Source organism: Thamnophis elegans, chromosome 5 (assembly GCF_009769535.1).
Source record: "Thamnophis elegans isolate rThaEle1 chromosome 5, rThaEle1.pri, whole genome shotgun sequence".
NCBI lineage: Eukaryota > Metazoa > Chordata > Lepidosauria > Squamata > Colubridae > Thamnophis > Thamnophis elegans.
In genome coordinates, this window is record NC_045545.1 from 58032338 (window position 1) to 58056486 (window position 24149).

The 24149-nt window shown below is 37.3% G+C and overlaps 1 protein-coding gene across 1 annotated transcript in view; it reads left to right on the forward strand.

Moving 5' to 3' along the window:
- Positions 1-385: 385 nt before the first annotated feature.
- Positions 386-24149, forward strand: part of CAMK1G (calcium/calmodulin dependent protein kinase IG) — a 40664-nt gene continuing 16900 nt past the window's right edge. The window contains exons 1-3 of the mRNA XM_032218324.1: positions 386-490; positions 11218-11335; positions 23999-24127. Coding sequence (XP_032074215.1) covers positions 11244-11335; positions 23999-24127 — 221 coding nt within the window. The 5' untranslated portion in view covers positions 386-490; positions 11218-11243. The remainder of the gene's footprint in view (positions 491-11217; positions 11336-23998; positions 24128-24149) is intronic.

Below are 24149 nucleotides of genomic sequence, written 5' to 3' on the forward strand. Positions count from 1 at the left end.
TTTCTGTGAAAGTTATGCATTGAAAACAGCTTCTGTGTTAAGTTCCTTGATCCTTTTGTTTTTAGACTGGAATTTGATTTCAGCACCATGGATTGCCTTTCAGCCTCCAGAAATTTGCATTGGCAGAAATATGTGCCATGGGGAGTGGGGTTTACTATAATCTTAGCAAGCAAGGAAAAGGAATATGTATCAAATGCTGTTTTTACTATTCAAAAACACCCTTCAAACCCACATATAAAAGGGCTTGGAGTGTGTTAAGGACAAGTGTAAAAATGCCACTTTTATTATTGTTACAGAAACACCCACCAAGAAGTGCATGCTACTGCTAAGTCATCACCCCGTAAGAGCTTGCTTAGCTGTGATCTCATGAAAGGAGCCTCCTGCTTCCCTCCCCTTTAATCTTGGTTTATTGTTAGCATTAATCCCTCTAGACCTGTAGGAGCTGAACAGGCAAGTCAGAGAAGAGAAGTTCCTTCGTTTTGGTCTGGGGGTAAGTCGATCCTATTTCCTTGACAACCATTTATGTTCTGTGTCTATTTTGTCAAAACTATGATGTGCATTCTGATCGGTCTGTTTCAGAGTGTGTTGCTGTTTTCATCATTAACAGACTGCTTTGCTGATTTTGTATCCCAGCATAATACTTTACTCTGTCCTTTTGCTTATGGTTGAATAAACTGTGGAACGAGGTGGATCACAGGGCTAAGAAATCTTTGCAAATGCTTGTAACAATTTGAACATTAATATCAGAAGTAATTTTGAGTTCCTTTTTCAATGACCTCTAGCAAAATGCATTCCTTTGCCATCAATAACGTGGTCTCTTCTTGTTTACTATATGGATTAAGTTTTCTTTTTAGCATGTAATCAGTTGAAGATATATATTGGAGACTGCAGTTTTCTTAGTAATTAGTATGATGGAACAAAAGACTGTGTTAATGATGCATTGACTTTTAGATGAATTATTATGTTTTATAATGCAAATGATTTGCTTTACCTCCACTATCTCTTTGGGTTAATATATTAAGAGTCACAAAAGAGGGAGGAGAAATCACAAAAGCTTTATTTTGTTTTTCTTCTCATTTCAACTTTGACTGAGTTAATTGCTGTATTTCTGTAGTTTTATTAATATATTCTTTCAGCAGATTATGCTTCACTGCTTGTGCTACAGGATATGAATGCTGAACAATTTTTATCAGTGGAATGTTTATCCATGTTATTAGATTGTATTGCATGACACATTAGTCTCTGTATCAAACCAAATAAAGCATTATACTACTTTATATTATACTACTTTGGCTGGGAGAGGTAGTAGGAAGTTAAGCTTCTGTCTTCTCTTTATGCAAAATATATGCATCCCTATTGAGACCCAGAGGGAACAGTTTGAATTCCTATGTAGTATTGATAAGTAGTAAAATAAATTAATGGATTGTTCCAAAAGTGCTTTTTCAAAAAGTAACTGCACTGTCTTTATTTTTTACTTGAAAATGTTTCTCTTCGCATACAAGGAGCTTCTTCAGTTCTAAGGAACTGAAGCAGCTTCTTAGATGAGAAGTGAAACTTCTTCAAGGAAAAAACAAAGCAAGTCCAGTTACCTTTTGAAAAGCATCTTTGGGACAACAATGACATAGATGACTGAGAATTTCCATAGACGCATTAATGTATTGTGAGATTTTTACCTCTATATAAGGCTCTAACGATCATTTGTTTTAGATTAAAGTTTGGTTGACTCTTTGTACCACTTCATGGGCATTTGATTTATTAGGGCTATGAAGATACAAAATTGTCTATTCTTAGACTGACACATTGGAATGTTTTGCAAGTCATTCATCTTTCTGTGTGTCTCTCACATCTCTTCTCTCTATAATTTAATGAACTTATATTATATGAAATAATATAATATCAAATATTGTATAATATGAAATAAAGGGCATAATTTATTCCCTGGTTCTATATTTTTCCTCAGTTTCTTTTCTGGTTGGGCCATCTCTTTATAGATATCATTAACTATAGTTTGTTTTAGTGTCAATCAAACAACAGTGAAATAGAAAAATGTGGATGGGTTCAATGTATTATATAACATGTTTAAAAAATCTTTTCTGGTTTTACTCAAAAAAGTAACACATTCAACAATGTAAATGAACATCATGCATATTTGCAAAATGGGTGACAGAAAAAAAAGACAAAATGGAAACTCTGCTTTCTCCCAAATGCCTTCTTATATATTCTCTCACATGTTAATTCCACATGTTTAGGAATCATCAAGATATCAATGTCAGATGGCATACTGCTAACTAGACCAGTAATTATATTTCCGCACAATCTGCTTCATTCACAGCTTCCTTATTTCATGCCTGATGATCACGTTGACTTCTTGGTTGCTCATCTTTTTTGCTGTTCATTTCAGAAGCTTAATCAAAATAACTGTTAGAGCTTAGCCTTATTTAACACCCTGGTGATTAACAGGCCACATGCTGACTAGTCTAAGGCTACCAAAACTGGACTGCAGAAAGCCCACTGAGATCTAAGCTAAGTTTTCCTTTGCTGCCACCTAATGGACATCTGGATTTCTGCATTCCAGTTATGGTACCTAGATGGGGACAATTTCACTTTACCTATGCTTATTCTGTATATTGTGGGCATAACTTATCATAACAAATGTATTTCTAAAATAAACTAATGAGATAAACAGTTGTGAAAAAGCTACCTTCTAAAAACTGCCAACTTTAACTGGGTTGGCACTTTTTTCTTAAATGGGTTATTCATGAACATAATTTTACAATTATCATGAGAATTAAGCCACCACATCAAATTATCCTAGATTTTTATAAGATTAACACTCACTGACTCTGAAATAAATGGCATAAATTTGTATTTAGACTAAGATGTCAGGCTTTATTCATAGCAGTACTAGTTTAAGTATTCCACTCTCAGAAAATACTAGTTTTGTTGATACCACTTCTTTTAATGAAACGACATAAAAGATCATGCCAGACTAATCTTATTGCATTCTTTGATAATGTGACAAAATTAGTGGACCAGAGGAATTCCGTCGATATAGCTTACTTGGACTTCAGTAAGGAATTTGATAAGGTATACCATAACCTACTACTAGATAAAGTAGAAGAATGTGGGTTAGACAGCATCACCACCACATGGATTCGTAACTGGCTGACCAACCACACTCAACGTGTAGTCCTCAATGGAACTGCATCTTCATGGAGGAAATATGCAGTGGAGTACCCCAAGGCTCTGTTTTGGGCCCAGTATTCTTCAACATTTTCATTAATGATTTGGATGAGGGAATAAATGGGGAACTCATTAAATTTGCAGATGACACCAAGCTGGCAGGAATAGCCAACACTCCAGAAGATAGACTAAAATTACAGAAGGTTCTTGACAAACTTGAACATTGGGCACTATCTAATAAAATGAAATTCAATGGTGAAAAGAGTAAGGTTCTACATTTAGGCAACAAAAACGAAATGCTCAGGTACAGTATAGGTGGTACCTTGCTCAACAGTAGTAACTGTGAAAGGGATCTTGGAGTCCTAGTGGACAACCATTTAAATATGAGCCAGCAGTGTGCAGCAGCTGCCAAAAAAAGCCAACACAGTTCTAGGCTGCATAAACAGAGGGATAGAATCAAGATCACGTGAAGTGTTAATACCACTTTATAATGCCTTGGTAAGGCCACACTTGGAATACTGCATTCAGTTCTGGTCGCCACGATATAGAAAAGATGTGGAGACTCTGGAAAGAATACAGAGAAGAGCAACAAAGATGATTAGGGGACTGGAGACTAAAACATATGAAGAATGGTTGCAGGAACTGGGTATGTCTAGTTTAATGAAAAGAAGGACCAGGGGAGACATGATAGCAGTATTCCAATATCTCAGGGGTTGCTACAAAGAAGAGGGAGTCAAACTATTTTCCAAGGCACCTGAGGGTAGAACAAGAAGCAATCAGTGGAAACTAATCAAGGAGAGAAGCAACTTAGAACTGAGGAGAAATTTCCTGACAGAACAATTAATCAGTGAAACAGCTTGTCTCCAGAAGCTGTGAATGCCCAAACACTGGAAGTCTTTAAGAAGATGTTGGATAGCCATTTGTCTGAAACATTATAAGGTTTCCTGCCTAGGCAGGGGGTTGGACTAGAAGACCTCCAAGGTACCTTCCAACTCTGCTATTGTATTGCTATTGATCAACATTAGTAAACAGACTACTGGAAAATCTACAACATCCCACATTTCTTTCTCCTGTCATCATCAAAAAAGACTGGGAGCCTTTTGTTTTTCAAAAGTAAGAACTGGTTGGCGCCTGTGTGTTGCTATTATAGCAGACCTGTCTCCTCATTTTCACTTAAGTCTTTTTTTTTAATGGGAGTAAGTAAACAGGCCAAGAAGAAGCCACAGTTTGGCACAACGTCCCATTGTATCCACTGTCTTTAAGATTAATGGCTCCAAATAAGTCAGGAAAGGGACTGCTTCTGAAACCAGAGCTATCTCTAAGAGAATAAGATAATGTGAAACAAGCTGTGTTAATGAAATGGTAGTATTTTTATTTTCTATTTGGTAGTATTTCTATTGACAGGGGTGTCAAACTCACGGCCCGGGGGGGGGGCAGATCTGGCCCATCGGGTGCTTAGATCTGGCCCGCAGGGTCACCCTGGAAACAGTGAAGGACCGGCCCACAGTCCCTCTTACCAGTGAAAATGGCGCTCACAAGAGCCTTGTGCAGCCCATCTAAGCTCCGTTTTTGCAGGCAGAAGGTTGCAGGAGGCCATTGCAGGTGAAAACAGAGCTTGAGAGCCCATTTTTGCTGGCAGAATGCTTGGGCCACCACAGGCACCCCCAACATAAGTGACATTGAGCTGGCCATGCCCACCCTCACTATGCTCACTCCAGCCCCCCTCCCCCGAGATCCAACATGACCCTGATGCAGTCCTCAATGAAATCGAGTTTGAGACCCCTGATCTAGAATAATTATTTTAAACCCTTAGTTAAATCCAAATATTATTAGTATGCAAAGTAAATTGGAATGCTCATTCTGTTCTAGTGATGTATTTTATTTCATACATTTATATATTTCATATATATTTTTGGCAATATATATGTGGCCATGCTATCTTCACAAAAGTCAGAATGAAAACAGAAGAAGTGATATAGAAGGCAAACACTTTGGGTACACTTTTATATTTCAACATCCCTTCCTTTTTAAAAAAATTTAAAAAATCTCTGTAAGAAGAAAGTTAGCATAGAATTTGTTCCATCATGTCCTAACCTCTGCTAGGGTTGACAGGTAAAATAGAATGTAAAAGTTACATTCCCACCTTTGCAGTTTATCACTGCATTTTGATCCATCTATTGTCTCCTCTTTATGTGCAATGGCTTGACCAGGCACATAAAGGTCATCAGAAGTATGGCTGTTTTGCAAAAAGGCAGGTAGAGATTTGTATGTTCTATTGAATCTCATCAAGGAGAGGCCTTTTCCTACCACCAGATTATGCTGCTATCCACCTACCCTTGCACTGACAGAAAGTTCTACTAGCATAAAATGTGTGGCTCCCATTTGATTCCTGGCTTCTATTTCCTTTATTCCCGCTCTCTACCAACCATCTGACTTGCTTTCAAGGTAAGGAGTATAATCAAGTCTAACAGATTTTACCCTCCTCAGTACCTGCAATTCCTTCAATCAGCTGCATCTTTCCCCAGTGTCACTGCAGGTGGGAAAAGAAATACCTGTCCTAAGAAATTGCACACTGGTTCTAATGCCATTTAAAGCATCTTTTTCTTCCCTGCACTGCCCTATAAACTAGTTCATCCTGGATTTATAAGAGAACATCCTGGGAGGAAACTAATGAAGTAATTGCTGCTATAGCCAATAATACAACTTCAAGGCAAATGCAATAACCACAATGATAGCCACAGATATGGCCGCAAAGTAGGGGGGAAATGTTAAAATGGAAGCCAAACTGGTGCGATCAAAGCTCTGCCTGTTTGTATGTGTTTGAGTGTATATGTGGCCCAGTAGCAGCTTCTGGAATATCATATTTATTTGCAGCAATGTGCCTAGACCTCACAAAATCATATTGGCATGTTAGTATGCCTTTTGGTAGTTTTTTTTTTTTGTTTTACAAACCATGCCCATTATAGTTGTTTATTCATGATTTATCTTTCTTGGCAGTCATTTTGAAAATGTGCCAGTTACATGATTCCAGAATTCCAAATGTTTTCCTAGCCTCCAAAAGTTGAGTCACAGTGAATTATGAGAGTATTATTATACTCCTATGCAGGTTTCTTCAATCTGCTAATTAAACTTATGTTATAGTTACCTTTTCCAGGTTATAGCCCATGCTTATTAGGAATGATAGTAATTACAGTCCAACTACAGGAGACCAGGTTGCAGAAGGCTGCTCTGCTAGGAAAACAAACAAATAAAACAAACTTGGTGGTCCCAAAGGTGCTTTTTCAGGAGGCAAATGGATTTTCTTGCTTTTTTTTCTTTGAAGATGGTTCGCTTCTCATCCAAGAAGCTTTTTCAGCTCTGACTGGATGGAGGGGAATGGAAGGATTTCTATTCTTTGCAGACAGCTGGTCATTTGCATTCTTGGAGATTTATTTGTGTCATCAGGGTCACCTGAGCAGTGTGAATGGATGTGGAGCTTTCTTGGTTGCAGGGTGTTTTCTGCCCTGTGTTACTTCACTGTGGAAGACAGGTGCAGGCTGTTGGGGATGATTCTGTGTTGTCTGCATCTCAACCATTTGAGATGAAGTGCAAATGGTTCCTTTTTTTTCTGGAAATCCATTCATACTCCCACACCATTCAAAGTGTGTTCATCCCAAAGTACATAGCTAAATGTCTTTGGAGATTCTTAGTCATCCAGGTCATGGTTGTGCCAAACCATGGTCTATCAGAAGACATCTGGACTTTCTTGTTTTTTTCTTTTGAAGATGTTTTACTTCTCATCCAAGAAGCTTCTTCAGCTCTTCCATTTCCCACCATCCCAGTCAGACCTGAAAAAGCTTCTTGGATGAGAAGCAAAATGTCTTCAAAGAAAAACAAGAAAGTCCAGTTGCCTCCTGAAAAGCACCTTTGGGACAACCAGGACGTGGATGACTGAGAATCTCTATAAGCAATTTTTCAAATATTGTCAATAAACTACTTCCTTTTTTACATTCTTAAGCTCTGCTAAATTTGTCTATCGAAAGAAATATATAAAATATATAAAAAAGGCAATTCATATCAAGATTTGGAATCTAATCGTTAACTAGAGATCAAGCACAGTTTCAAACATATTAGCTTTTAAAGGGTTTAAAAGACTGAAAATGTCATTCTTCAGCAGCTGAGTCCATTTTTCTTTGACCATGCTTGAATTAATCTTTGATGTCTGATTCTGGGGCACTCGAAAATTGTATAACCCTGGTCATTATAGGTGGCAAATACTATTTCAGTGGGAAATGAAAGTTTGCCACAAAAACATATTTTTTCTTCCTCTTTTTTTTCCCTGTGCAGTAGTGATTCTCTCTGTTCAAAATGTTCCTCTTTTTAACAAAAGAATCTATTTGGCCAATGGCAAATGCAGTCATGTGTAAAAACACTTTTGCTATTCCAGAAAAAGGAGGAGGTTAGGAAGAGTGATGGTGTTTCAGCCTTTGAGCAATGTTGAAGTTTGCACCCATCTCCATCTTCCAATTGTGTGTTTGGGTATTTCCAGAGTTTCCATTTAGAAGTGCTTTCAGAACTCTCTTTAATTGCAGAAATTATTGTTAAATATAGTTGGGGGGAAAAAACCTCCTGATACGTATGTTTACATTTTGTCCTATAAAGGGCTTCTACCTGTATAAGCCAAATGTAGCCATGGTGATAAATGGAGTTACTGAGAAAATCTGAATTCAGCCTGGAAGTAAGAGCTCCCTGGAAGATCTATAGCTAATGGTGGTGGGACAATAGAATATTTCTCTGAACTGTTTTGCAGAAGAAAAGGATTAAAATTAGTCAACATCTTGATATGCCTAGGCTGGAGAACATGCAACATCTGTTGTTTTCATTTAATTTCTATTTAATTCTCAGATCAAGGCAGAGCAGCTTTGTAAACTTCCTCAACACATTTATACTTTGCTAATAAGGCAAGGGGTAGAGTGCAGCCTTGTTCCTGCATATCTATATTTCTGCTATTCTATTCATTGATTTATTTAATACTGAGTACCACAAAATGCCAGTCTCCAAGCATACACAAACAGTACAGCATTGTGTAGCCTTTCCTTCTATAGATGGTGTGTCAATTTCTTGAAGGTTCTTAACATTGCAATCTTATGATTTACAGTTTGGAAGTAAGCTCTCAATAAATGCAGAAAATCAGGCGCTGATCCTCACAACTTACCTGCCAGTCTGCTGATCAGTGAAGCAGCATAAATTTTGCCTGCTGGGTGGTGCCAGCAGCTTCTTTGGACTTTTCCTGTCAAAGTACGCATCAAGCAGTTTCACCTTTGACTGTTCACATTTAAATACTATTCTACTGATATTTAATGAAGCCACAACTAGTTTTATATTAAAAGTATGATTCAAAAACAAGTACCTGGCAACAACCTATGAGATTCAGTCTCCATCCTTAAACAGCAACCATTTTAAAAAGAACCTGGATAGAAGAAACTAACACTTTTATCAATCAAAATTCTTAATGTTTCATTGCCTTTTGTGATGCATAGTAAGATCCAAACCTAAGCATTGAAAATTCCAGATTATCCAATTCTTGCAAGCACTCCTTAAAAGACAAATGTTGAATGCTATGGATGCTACCATTCAATTTGTATCAAAGTAACACTTGGGTTTATATTTCTTTCAGATTACTCCAGCATTAAGATTTATACTCTGATCAGTTATCCGGTTATAAAAATCAGAATCCGTGTACCTTTATCTACATTTTCTATTTGCTCTAGTGAAAATAGGTGCTGGCTTATTCTGGACTGGAAGTGCCATATACAAAAGAACAAAAAGCTATTCCACCATCTTACCTACTTAGGATTTTTGTTTAGAAAAAAGATACATGCAGATGTATATTTATATTTCTTATAAACAATGATACTTTGGAGAAAAAAAATCAACCTTTCTTCTTATATCAATAGTCATGATTGAAATAAGAGCTTTACTCCCCTTCTCTCCTATCACCATCATGCATTACAACCAGGAAAAGAAAAGAAATAGGTAGAAGAAAATATGTTTTAATTATCATGTAGTTTTCCCCTAAGCCTCCTATTTGAGTGTGTATATGTAAAATGCTTTAATTTAATTACTGTTTGAAGGAAGGTTTATTCTGTGTTGTTATTATCTGACTTTGCCCACTCTTTATTCACAATGAATCTGGTCTAAACATTCTATTCAATTTGCAATTATATAATCTGTTTCCGTATGTGTTAGCTCTGAATTCTAACGGTAGTCTATTAACTTTGATGAGCAATAAGATTACACAATCTTTAGAAACAACTATAAACTACAATCATTACTACCTAATGAGTGTGTTAGCATCTAATATCCCTGAGTTTTACATTTGGCATAAAATTTGGGTCGATCCTAATAAAAATAGCAGCCTAATTATTATGGCACATTTTATTGCAATTAAAAGGAATGGAATTTAGATTTTCTATGTGATTTCCAAACTAGCTTTACTATGTACATTAATGCTGGTGCTAAGTACATTAGTCTAATGTATTTTATGATGATAGTCCAAACGCTTTGTCACAATGGATAACAAGAACCAGCCATCTAGAATAATAGCAGCAATTATTTTATCATCACCCTAAAATAATCCTACTTTGAAATTTTCAGATCAACATTGTATTTTCTAATGCCTCTGAATCACCAGATCTAAATTTTCATATTCCAAATACTGTCAAGCACGCCTTCTTCAGCAACCAAGAAAGAAACCACTTAACTCCATTTGTAGAATTAAGAATACTTTTACTGGTTATGAAAAGATAGCAGCGAAGTAAAGCAAAGTGTGAGGCAGAAACGTGCAAAATCATACATATCAAACATTTGCCTAACCCCCTCTCCCAACAAGCCCCATCCTATTGCCCAATCTGCAAATCCCTTAGGTGTCATGTGGGTGCATCTCCAAGAAGCATTATCAGGTTGATATGCAGGATGGTTGGCCTTGACCAACTCCAAACATCGGCCATCAGCATGCACAGAAGATGGTGAGAACAAAACTCTCGTTTTAACTATCACTCCTGTATCAATTATTCCCACCCCGAATACCATGCCCCCCTCCCCGTTTCCATGGCAGCTGAAAGCAAGAAGCAAAACAGTGGCTGACATATACAGAATACTCAGAGGAACATTTCTGACCCTCAGTAAAAGTTAGAAGCTCAAATGACAAGTCTTTTGACAATTTAAAGCTTCATGGTGCTGAAAACCCTCCTGGGGCTTACAGCTGGGGCTTACAAGTGTTAGGAAATGCTGCCCATTAACATAAGAGAGTAGTTCAGGCTCTCGAAGAAAAATAGGATAGATGATGACAGCATCAGCATTGTTTTAGTTTAGGTTTGTAAACTAGGTTTGTAGTTTACAGAAGAATTCCAGAGCATGGAAAGTAATTAGAAAATCAAATTGTAGAAATTAAAAGGTAACCAATGGTAAATTATTGGGGATTGTTTACCACTGTAAACAATTACATATGCAGATTATTTTCTTTTTTCAATTTTTTCAATTTTATTTTAGTACAAATAATCCATTTTCCATTAAACAGTGTGTCATCTGAGTACAAATGTTTGTGCAATAACAGTTAAAATTTACAATCATATTCATTATTTAATTTATTCTTAGCTTAATACCAATACATTAAATAGCTGATACTTTACATCCTGTTCTTAGTTTGCTTAACTCTATTAACCCTATTATTAACTCTACTATTTTCTATATTTTACTCATCTACCTTTGTATCTAATTTTTATATTTATCCTCTAACCATCGATAAAATGTTTCACATATTGCATAATAACCCATTTGTTCTTTCTCTTTAATTGCAAGTGATAATCTATTCATTTCTGCACATTCTAATATTTTAGGCAGATTCTTTTCTGCTGGACTGCAGGTTGTTCAGTCTTCTGGCATCTGCTAAAGATGCCAGAAATCTGACACAGAAAAATGTGAGAATTTACTAATGTATTGTCATTAATAACTGTTTAGAATAATGGTTCTTCAACCATTATTATATCATTTCAGAAATTTCAGCTTTAACTCTGGAGAAGATGGGTTGCAAACAAGAGGATGATGGCACTTCCTGGAAGAAACCGACTGCCAACATCAGAAAAACATTTGTTTTCATGGAAATACTTGGATCGTAAGTGTTTGTTGTTCCTTTTTATTTTTATTATTCACACTGTTTCATTTCTAGCTATTCCAAAGTTCCAGGCTCCTTTCAGAAGCTGCTAAAAAGCGAAGAGTGAAGGAGCTTTGGACCAGTGGTAGGTTTCCATTTTTTTTACTACTGGTTTGCTTGTCCACGCCACGCTTCTGCACATGCGCAGAAGTGTCTGAGTGAGTGGGCAGAATCTCCCACCACCGCCATTACTAGTTCACCCAATCCAGGCTGAACCGGGAGAACCCACCTCTGCTTTGAACCCTTTGGGGAAGATTCTTTTTCACACAAGGTTCAGATACTCAGATACTTTACCTCACATGGTGTTCATATGGGGTAGGAAACCAATATGAGGAATGTGAGATAAAGTTGATTTCATGTGAAAAAATAGATAGACCAGGAAAGACTATAAAAGAAGCTTTTCAGATCTGGCCTGCTTCCAATTAGTGTTAGACCCTATCAGCCTGGCCTGATATCAATTAAAATTGCATCCAGTCCAAAAGTGTAAGAAGGCAGAAACTTGGAGAAAGAAGGTCCACAATGCTTCATGCTACAATAAACAGCACCCTGTCACCATTTCCCTCTCTTTTAACTCCATTAGTCTCCATCAGAAAATGAAGTAGTCTTATCGTATTTTAAAATGAACATATTTATCATTGCATAAGAATGGTATACTTCTGAGGCATCCGATGAAATATATGGTGATCTGTGGCAGGTTATGCAAGAGTAAATGCATTAACCTTTAAAATGTCATAATATCTTTCTTTCTTTATTAATAGTTTTCCAGCACATTAGTATCCATGGTTATTAGGTTGCTTACTCTTATGTGTCCATTAGGAATAACAATGTCAGCTCTTAAGCATGTGTGGCTGAGAGATTAATTTTTCTCCCCCAGAACTGTTTTATTTCTGAAATTCATCTTGCTCATCAAAACAATCATCTTGTATGTTTTCTTTTTAAAAAAAAAAATACTCCATTGGCTCTGCAGTGGGTCTCTTGATTACATAGCTGAACGGTCAAAATATTCTCCTTCACACTTTGCATCCACTTTATTTCTCTCTTGACATTGAAGTGACTTCAATATTGTATCATAAATGTCATTTTCCTCCTCCCTGAAGCCAACAAGGGGTCTGAGCATCCTATCAATTAGCTTTTTCCACCAACTCTCATTTGATCATAATGGACTTTTAAAAGCATTCCATTCACTGTATGATTTAACATTTCCCCAAAGTTTCTTTTTATAAACACTCCAAATATCTAAAGAATGACTCAAAATGCTTGTCAAAATGCTTCAACTCTACTGCAATTCTGCAGTTATTCTGCAGCTCTAATCAGAACACATTTCTGAAATGTTGGGAATTGCCTTGGAAGAATGCACTGTGGTATATTGATTTGGGTGCTAGAAGAGCATTAGGAAAACCCAGGTCTTAGTCCATCCTCAGTTATTAGAAGCTCCCTGAGTAACTGAACAAGAGTCATTTTCTCTCCACCAACTTACTTCACGAGGTTGTTCTTATGGGGGGAAAGCAGGAGAAAGAAGGCATTTGTATAACACCTTTGGTTCCAAGATATTTGAAATGGATCCAAATATTATAAAATAAAATAAATATCAGGAACAATTGTGATTGTAATTTGAAAAGATTCAACTACTTGATCTCTCTGATAGTTTATATTCATTCTAAAATTGTCAAAACTAAATCAAAGATCTAGTCTGGTTCTTATTTTCAGATGATGCAATCTGAATTAATTTCCTTCTCTAATATGTAGATCTGAACATTGAGAGAGAAGGTCTAAATATGAATTGTGGCAGTTGAGAGTTCTCTCCAACTATTTTGTGGTGTCCAGGTACTATGAGACTAGAAGCTACACCATAACTAATGAAGAAACATTAGGCACCATAGTCCATCTCTAGAACTAGTTGTTAGTAGCGCAAGATAGTATGGAGGAATCACATTGTCTCATGTATTCACAGTGATCTTTCATTTTTACTATTTCATGATGTCTTTCTTTTCCATTCCATTCCTATTTTGACATTATAAGAAATGAACTATAAGCTTTCAAAGAGGTACTAACTTTGATGATCCAGGCTTCAGTAGTAGAGTTATTTTTTTTCCATTTATTAAGTCACTTCCCATGAGATAAACAAGCCAGATGTGAGTTGTTGACATATTATTGGCCATTCTGCATGGGAAACTGCTACAACAATAAAAATATCTATTTGGGATCCATTTGAAAATTTTCCCCTCAAGAGAACCAAGTGGAGGATTATTATTTCCCTAAGTCTAGATACGAAACACAGGATAAGAGAAGCCATCTAATGAAATAGAAAATATATTGGCCCTACTTCCAAACTCTTAATTGGAACCTGATCAAAACAGGCTTTCATTTTGTATATGTTTATTCAAGAACAGACCTTTTTAAAATCTGGGAAACAACATTATTAATAAAGATGCCTAAAGATCTAGTTGAAGGTACAGTATATAAATCCTGTCCAAAATTAATTGGGTGTAAGAGGAATAAAAAATAGTGGCATCTACTCCTCAGCTATATTTGACTAAATTATGCCTTTTTATTTCCAATTAGAGTGAGAAACAACTGTAATTTTGCTATATTTATCACAAACTGGATACACAATCTGAAATACATAGTTTTTTATTGCATGTTAGACTATCAGGTTTCAGAAAAGATTTTGGGCTAGCCGTTCATAAATTTACAATTTCAATTTAAACAGGATATCCCTATGACTGTGTTCACATCATATATTGGACATTAGCCAATAACATTTTTAGCCTGGCTTACTGTGTGAATTCAGGCAAAGAGTCATGTGGATAGATTAATGTTTTACTTGCTTGTTTTATTTTTAGTCTATACTTAGTGGAAGACACTGCTACTGTGGCAAACATTGCTTTAATCCCATTACTAATTCCTTGTATAAATCCATCAAAACTACACCTTTGCAGCTTGAAAGGGAGAGTATATGTTACAATAGATAGAAAAAAGGAGGATAAATAAACTAATACATAAATAAATAAATTGTGCACACAATGCTTTGAGTAAAATAACCTCCAGGTTCATATATGGTAAAGCCAGAAAAATCCCACAATTCAAACCTGCCATTTCATTTGGCAGACTTTTGTTATTAATATAAATAAATATGGAGTTGTCAAGGACATTGGAACGTGTGTTCTTTCAAACACTTAAGAAAACATGTCTGTTCTACTGTCATTCTTCTGCTTCCCTCATGAGTCCAAGTGCAAATGTTCTCAGTCTGTGATGGATTCATGGTTAGTCAGCCTTTTGGATTAGAATGGTTATCCAGAGCTAGGATCCTTGTATTTCATGTAGGGAAAAAAAAACCTACAGAAGCTTTTGTTTCCTTTGCACCAGCTTGTTGATTCAAGTGATCTTAAATGTGGGCTGTAATTATCATAAACTGTTTAGGAACGAAACATGAAACAGATTCCAGTGCATCTGATATGTGGGATGAAGATTTCCTACTATCTTCAGTTGTGAATATAGGGATTACTACAAATTGTTATTGAGTGCCCAATTCAACAGGAATTTTATAGAAAGAAGTATAACTAAAAAGTACAGAAAAAAAAAAGAACCTAACGTAAAAACCAGAGAATTAAAAAAATGAAACAGTATTAACATGTTGGCAGTATTATGCTAAATATACATTTGTTGTTGTTGATTGTATTGCATTCAGGATTAGCTGATATATGAATCATGTTTCTATAGCTCATTGAACAATATTACTAAAATTATTGTGTAAGTTGTACCATCCATGTGTGAAATTAGGCATTTTATAGAATGCCCAGAAATCTATAGAATGCTAAAAATGGGCTGTCAAAATATAAAACACTTAATGTTACATGCATTTCCTAGGTATTCTAGGTAATCCAGCAAAATATAAAATGCCATTCTTGCCATTCTAGTTGCAACAAGTAAGTCAATACTGGTCTTTTTCTCTCTCTTTTTTTTAAATAAGAAAGTCCTATACTTTATTTTGCATTTCTTATTTCATTTTCATATGTTTTTTTTCAATAAAGGATTAGGGTTAGGGTTAGGGTTAGGTAACCATAGCCCTTTTCATGACTCTCTTTTCATACTTTCATACTTTGCCTAAATAGTTCTTGTTATTCTGCATAATGCCTAGGTATTATATGCAATGCCTAGGGTGCTGGAAATGGCACACAAAGCCATCTCTCTGGATATGCCAGCCATCGCCCACTGTTCCTCCGGGTTCCGGTGCACACATGCATGCCAGACAGCTGGTCTTCATGCATGTAGGAGCAACAAAAGACCAGGTGACCGGCACACATGGGCACACAGGAAACCAGAAGCTCAGCTTCCCAGTGTGCACATGTGTGCCGAGGAACTGCTCTTCCAGTTGCCAGTGCTCCCCCACAAATGCGCTCTCTCATTTTGGCACTTGGTGCCAAAAAGGTTCAGCAACACAGGTATATAGCATATTAAAATAATACAGACATTTCATACTTTGCCTAGAATTGCTCCAGGGACGTGCACTCATTAGAGGCAGGGGAGGCGGGGCCTCACCAGTCTCCTCAGGAAAAGGAAGGAATTTTAAAGATTTTTTCTAAAATAATTAAGGCCAAGCTAGTTGCTACCAGACTTCAACTCACAGTGATTTGGAGTGTACATAGTGTTTAAGTATAGGAGGAGGCCAGAGAACTCGGGGCCTCCTTTGCATAAGGATTTTTTTGCCTTTTAAGGGTTAACCAAGGGTTAAAAAGCAAAAAATTAGTATGCAAATGAGGCCCATAGTTCTCAGGCCTCTTCCTGCAGAGGGCATGTGGTGGCTCTAGGAGCCACTATCCTAGCCTGCCTGGTCCTGGAGCTTAGCTAGATCGAATCTGGAATTTTGGTGTAGCTGGAAGGTATGTTGGTCAGAGGGAGGGGGCAGGGGGAAGGAATTCAATTTATTTGTAATTTAAGTAATTGTCATTTGTTTTTATTGTCTGTGTGTGTGTGTGTGTGTGTGTGTGTGTTTCTTTCTTAACTTCACTCAAACAATTTGAGAGAGAGTTTGCTTGAGAAGAGAGGGAAGGAGCCGGCTTCTTCGCCGGCTGCCACCTCGCACCCCTCCGCCTCCTCCGACCCCCCCGCTGTGTCTGCCAGGCATCTCGTGTTTATGGCGGGCATAAACGTGAGATGCCTGGTGGACACAGACTTGGGGATGCAAGAGGTGGGGGTCGAGGAGGAACCACGGAGGTGAAAGGTGAAGAGGGGTGGGGGGGGTGTTTGCAGCCCTGGTTCCGTCTCCCAGCAGCCCCAGGAGGAAACGGCAAAAAGGGATGGGGGGTATTCCAAGAGCCCCCCCTCCCCTTTTGGCACTCTGCAAGGCTTGCCGGAGCTCTGGGAGAAAGCGGTGGGAGCGGAATGCTGTCCTCTATTGCCGGAAAGTCCGGGGAGGGAAGCGAGGCTCGTGGAGACTCGCTCGCAGCCGGCTTCTCTGGAGTGGGGGGGGGGGTAATAGAAGCGGAGCGGCAAGAGGATCCGCTCCGCTTCTATTGTTCCCCCCCCCGCTCCAGAGAAGCCGGCTGCGAGCGAGTCTCCACGAGCCCCACTTCCCTCCCCGGACTTTCCGGCAATAGAGGACAGCATTCCGCTCCCACCGCTTTCTCCCAGAGCTCCGGCAAGCCTTGCGGAGTGCCAAAGGGGGGGGCTCTTGGAACACCCCCCACCCCTCTTTGCCATTTCCTCCTGGGGCTGCTGGGAGACAGAACCAGGGCTGCAAACACCCCCCCACCCCTCTTCACCTTTCGCCTCCGCGGCTCTCGCTACAGCCTGCTGCCGGGGGGGGGGGGAGCCACTTTCTTTCTTTTTGCCTCACAAGCCAGAAGCTTCACCGCTATTCCGAAGAAATTGGACAGTTCATTTTTGAACCCAAACTGTCCCGGAGAGACAGTGAAAGGTTGGAGGAGATCCAGTGACCCCAGAGACGTTCACAAAGTCCCTGGGGGATTGGAATTTAACCTCCTTTGCCAGTGACTTCTGGATTAGCCGTAAGCTAACCAAAACTGCAGGTTGCCCCTAAGAATGGCGTGAGTGTTTCCAGCTGGTAAGGTGATTTTATTACTCAGAGAGACATGGTCCACATAAAAATTTAAGCTAATTGAAACCAAAGAACAGAAGAATCTAGCAGCGAATTGGATCTCTTTATTGGTTTATGGACGGTGGTTACCCTATTTCTTAAATGTTTTAAATGCTACTTACATGGACAAAGGAAAGATTACTCCAACATCTCCTCTGACTCTCTGTAAGTGGGCTGTAAACCAATTTACTATAATTTGGCTCCCTACAACTTGACACTTTTATTGCTTGGCTAGGTTGGTCTAAGATCAGATAAGATTGTACAGCTCCCAGCTTGTTTTTACTTGCAAATACCTTAAAGCCTCTAAAGGGAAAATACTAACTGCGTACAAAGATGGCGTCTGTTCAAATTTCAAATGATTCATTTCAAATGATTTTTTCCACACTACAAAAGCTATATGACACGTACGACAGATTTGAAAAAAAGCTGGATTATTTGCTGCTTTTAACATCAAAATATGAAGAAAAAAGTGAGAATGTTGAATGTTTGAATGTTCCTGAAATACAAATGAAGGATGTCAGAGATGAAGATTTTCAATTTGCTGACATTCCGGGCATCTGGTTTACCTCTGAGGGAGAAAAAGATGGAGCATTTGAAGGGGGGGCAGCCACACAGAAGATTTACTTCGAAAGACAGAGTGCAGGAGGAATGAGAAGCATTAAAGAATTTATACTTTATGAAACATCATTTGCAAAACTTTTGATACCACCACTGAGAATTAAAGACAAGCTGAAAAGTGGAATAAACGTAGGACAACGACATTACATGAGAGGCACCTTAAGCAAAAAGGTGCGAAGATCTTCTTGTTTGGACTTGCTCATAAAGACGTTTGGAGAACTTGATCCACGAATGGCAACAGGATTAAGGAGGTTTTGTTATTGGAGAGACACAGGCTGATAGATGGAAGAATACAATTCAAAATTAGCTAAACCTAATTAATTTTATTTGTAATAGTCATAGTTGAATAATAATTGATAATGATAGTAATGTATATAATGTGGAGTTGATATGATAAATAATAATTGGATATGAGAAGGGAAGGTTAGAAATATTTTTGGACCATATACAAAGATTATTAATCACAATAATTATCACTATTAAAAAATAAAATAAAACTATATAGAGTTAAATGTTAACTAATATGGGGAAAATGTTATGATATACGATATAATTACATAAAGAAAGGAGAATGATAATAAACTATATACATGGAGGATGGAATTTTTGGTATTAAATATTATGGATGTTTAGCTAAAACAGGATATGAGGATTTGATGTTAATGGAGGATTTTATAAACAAGTAAATGAAATGCTAGCATGTGGTTATGGATTAAATCTTTGGCATAGTTAAGGATGAAAGATGTTTAAATAACTGTAGTCAACTAAAAGTGGAGGTATGATGATGTCAATATGGTAAACATTTGAGTTAAGATATTTGAAGTAATATGAATTAGTGGAAGAGATGCACAAAAACATGTTGTAACCAGCTGATATACTTTTTTATAATATATACTTGTGTTTTTTTTGTTTTTGTTTTTTTTGTTTTTTTTTCCCCTGCCTTGTTTTCTGTTTTTTGTCTTTTTTGTGTTTTGATTTTTTCTTTTCCCACTGGTATGGGCATGTGTTGTTTATGTAACAAAATAAAAAAAATTATTAATAATAAAAAAATATTCTCATATAATCAACAGAACTTAATTTAGAACTTCATGAACTCTAGTCTTATTTAAGTCTACTCCAAGCGTACATATACATACACATATGACTCTTGCGTGTAAATGAAATGAATAAAGAATGTATGAGAAAAATTCAAAAATATATATTTACAATCAAGAAAAACAGAAGCAATGGTCTCAATTTTTTTAAGTCTTTACTTAAACTAGATATTTCACTTCCAGATATTCATGCTTCAAGTGGAAATGAACAAGAAACAGGTGAAATAAATTAAATGAGATGGAGGAAAGGATAACAAATGAAATAACATCCTGATAAATACAGCTTATATGCAGTATCTCAAAGCACTTTGAATAAGGTCTACAAATGGAACATAGCTTGCTATTAACATAAAATAAATATGCCTTGGAAACTGTTGTTTCCACTCCCCTGGAGAATAGCATGAATTTGTAACATTCTATAATGTTTATTGCCCCCAGTTGAATAAACCTGTGATATAACTTGCTCAGGATTGCTAAACTTTGTCGTCAATCCCCATTGTACCATCTCTGCAGTTCAACTCCTCAGGTGCTGAGAATGAATTTTCAGTGACCTGATAAAGCAGAGAAATACATTTCAATGAGTTCTGTGCACAGTGCAGTCTACGTAAAGCATTGGTTCACAACTTTAAACAATTACAAGTGGCTTTCTGCCTTGAATGAAGGACAATTGATCTTAAAGTATCAGATCTTCATTGTTTTAGATGTAATAAAAGTATGTACAGTAAATCTCATTTTCCACTGTTCTTTGCTCTTCGTAGATTTGCTGTCCATTATGTGGGCTAATGTCTGCTCCCTCATTTTGTTTTTAGTCTTCCTCTCCAATTTTCAATCTATTTCTGTTAGTTCTTTTAATTATATGTATTGACCTGGATTGGGTTACCTAACGTAGGAAATCTAAAACAAAAATTCTATTCTGGATAGATTAAGTGGCCATTTTCTATTCATTACCTTTTGAACAGTGGTGGGATCATCTCAGTTTAACAGCCGGTTCAGTGATCATGCAGTTTGCATGCTGTGCACGTGTGCACAATTCTGAGGAAAGTTCAGATTTCTTCAGAGGAGTAACACAGCTGGTAGCAGCAGCTACCATACTAGAATTCCTTACCACTTTTTGAGGGAAATGGATAATTGCACATAGATGCATAGCGTGCAACACTTGTGCAAATCTGCTGAACATCAGAGTGTTGCTGGGTGGTGGAGTATGCATGTGTGCTTAGCGTGTGTGTCCGCCAAGAATGCCCAGCTCCGTCGCAGCATACCGGTTGCGACAGGATCCAAAACCCACTATTTCCCCTGCCCAGTCATGTCTAAGTCTACTAACCATACAATATAAAACAATTTGCAGCTTATAAACCATAGTCACTACTTCTTAATCCTGGAAATTGTGTTTACATTTAAATCTATAATTGACGCTAGACAGCCCATGCTTTACTGAGTCATTGTTTCAGAGATATTTCCTTAAGAAGCTGGCTCGGAGCATCAGAAATCTTTCTTCCTTTCTCCCTTTCTCCCTTGCTTCCTTCATTCCTTCATTCTTCCCTGTTCCTTCCTCGTTCCCTCCTTCCTTTCTTTTCTCCCACCTTTCCTCTGCCCTTCCCTCCCCCTCTCTTCCTCCCCTTCATTCTGACCCTATCTTCTTTCTCCCTCCCTCCTTCCATAGTTCAGGAAAGTGCATAAGAATGCATAAGAAATGTCCTTTGACTTGGGGCAAGTGTGGAGGACATGAGTTGTGGGGGTGGGAAGTGGGCAGCAGAGGCCAAGAAGAGTGGTTAATTCCTCCGTATTCCTTCCTTCCCTCCTGTCCTTCATTTTTCTCCATCTCTCCCTTCCTTCCCTTTTTTTTTCTTCCCTTTTCCCACCTAACTTACCCCCAAGTAAGTAGCTGCTACGGGGTGAAAAAGGGAGAAAATGATTTCAAGAATGGCTGAGAAACTGTCACACACCATTCAAGATGACATGATCACAGTAACAGCATCTTTCATAAACCCAATTTTCATACGTGATATTGTATTCTTCATTTTGCTTCTTTTCTACATATTATTTTGTACGGCAATGCAGAAAGAATAATCGCAATTCTCAGATAGGCATCAATGGTACATAAATGTTTTCTTCCATCAATTGTATTTATTGCCAAAAAGTCTAAAAGCTATTTACAAATATAATATAAACTTGGCATTGATAAAACATTTTAATGAATAAAATATTTAATAAATATTATGCAATGTTTACTTTCTCTGTTTACTTCTGAAAACACCAGGTGACAATTTTGTTTACTGGAAGTTATCTCATTATTAAACTGTAAAACTAATAAATAATTACAATTCTAAATTGTATAGCTTCATTCATTTGATTTATAAATAAACAAATATCTCTTTAAAATCCTATATTGACAAAAGACTAGTTAGAAAGGCTAGACAGAAAATTTTAGGATGTTCTCATGTCATAATAAACTGTAGCCAACTCCTATGATGAAAGCATAAGGATCTTGGTCATCATACTGTATAAAGGTAAAAGTTTCCCTTATTCAAACATGCTTTTTCAAGAGGCAACTAGACTTTCTGGTTTTTCTTTGAAGATGTTTCGCTTCACATCCAAGGAGCTTCTTCGTTTAGATTGAGAATCTCCATAGACATTTCCCATGTCCAGTTGTGTCTGACTCTAAGCACAGTGCTAAGATTTTCTTAATTGAGGGAACCAGCATTGTCTGAAAATGTTTCTGTGGTCATGTGGCCAGGATGACTATACTCAGAGGTGCACAGAATACTTACCTTCCCATTGAAGTGGTACCTATTTATCTACTTGCATTTGCATACTTTCAAACTGCTAGGTGGACAGGAGCTGGGGCAAATGACAGGAGCTCACCCTATTGTGCGGCACTCGGACCTCAAATCCACGCTGTCCACTTTCCAGCTGACAAGCTCATCATCTTTAACCCCTGAACTATCATGCCCTCTTCATACTCTACGCAGGTTTATAATATAGATGTAATTGTAGTTTCAAGTTACAGTTTATTCCAGAGTTGATGAAATGTAGAACAGACCTTTCTTAACATAGGAACTAACTTACTGTAATTTACTAATTTACTGATTTGAGTAAGGTTTTGCTAATTATGAATAATTCTAAATTTTGCTTAACACAACAAAAACTATAAATACTCTAAAAATATTAACAACCACCTTAGCTTAAATTTGATCCTTTTCTTTCTTACCATAGTTTGCTGGGAAATGCTGTTAAAAGCTGGAACACTTTGTTCCTCAATTATCTTTCATTATATAATTTTGTTCTCTTTACTTTTCACCAGCAAAACAAGGTTGCCTAATTTGAGAAGCATCCTTTCTATCTATCTGGGATGGGGACTGTTATGACAGAATGTTGTAAACAACATTTGTAATGTCTTTTTATTTCATTTTACTTTCCTGACTTGCATTGTGTTGAAGTCTCTTATTTGGAAGTCTGAACAGAGCCATTTTGGGATTTTGTGGTAGTTGTAATTTTGGTTATACAAAATCAAAATAATTTGTCCCTGTAAGAAATCAAAGTGTTTCCTAGAATCTTCTGCTTTATTGCTGCAGAGAACAAAGTAAGTGACTTTGAAAGAAACATGGAAAACCTGTTACTTAGGCAAAAATGTTTTTCAAGTCCTGGTAAGGAAGGTAATATTCAGGAAAAGCAAATGCCTTCTTCATTCAGTGGGATGTAGGAAGAAGTGATTTGGGTGTTGGGATGGGGCAATAAAACACAACCAGACTTACAAATAATTTACAGTTCAAAACTTCCTGTGGAGTGATTTCACAATTAACATACAGTAGAGTTTATAATAAGGGGCTAAAGACTAAAGACTGTCTTATCTGGCTGAAAACTTCACAATATTTTAGTATTTTAGTGAGACTATTCCCCAAACAGGCCCATGGCAGAGAATAAGTGGCTCAGTGGCTAAGATGCTGAACTTGTCAATCAAAATATTGGCAGTTCAGTGGTTTGAATCCCTAGTGCCATGTAATGGAGTGACCTCCCATTATTTGTCCCAGCTTCTGCCAACCTAGCAGTTCAAAAACATGTAAAAAATGCAAATAGAAAATAGGAACCACTTTGGTGGGAAAGTAACAGCTCTGTGTGCCTTTGGCATTTAATCATGCCAACCACATGACAATGAGACATCTTCAGACAGCGCTGGCTCTTTGGCTTTGAAACGGAGATGAGCACCATCCCTATAGACAGAAACAACTAGCACACATGTGCAGAGCAACCTTTACCTTAGGGTTTATAATTACAAAAGATGTTAGGGTTGTGTTCCACCCAATGAAGAACAGGCACTATTATATCCAGAAAGCAGAAAAGTCTCTATTGGCATTGTAGCGAATAGAGATTCCCTTGAGTTCTGGTAATCCTAGTGCTAGAATGGAAAAAATCACTTGACAATGAATATTATCACTATTGTGCAAAGATATGTAGAATCCTACTTATTCTTTATAGATTATAACTTGACAATTAACATAATGATCAGCTATTCTATATTGTTATACAATTGCTACATTTTAGCTCATAAGCCTAACTTATTTCTATGCCATGGTTTCCTCTATTTATTATGCTATTGCACAATAAATAGAACTCAAATCTCACAGGGAATGTATCCAATTAATACCCTTGAATTTGCAGCCAAATCCCTGGATCTAATTAGTAGTGCCATCTGCTTCTGAAAGTAGTGTTAATGTATCTTCCTTTAAGGCTATATATTGTGGCAGGGTTTTATATCTTAGCAATTAAGTTAACTACGGCAGTATAATGCCCAGCCTTTCCTTTTTATTTTCCTTACAGAGGAGCCTTTTCAGAAGTTTTCCTGGTGAAGCATAGAATCACTGGCAAGCTTTTTGCTTTGAAGTGCATTAAAAAGTCACCAGTCACCCAGGAGAGCAACCTGGAGAATGAAATAGCTGTTCTGAAGAAGTAAGTATAGTTGGGAATGCAT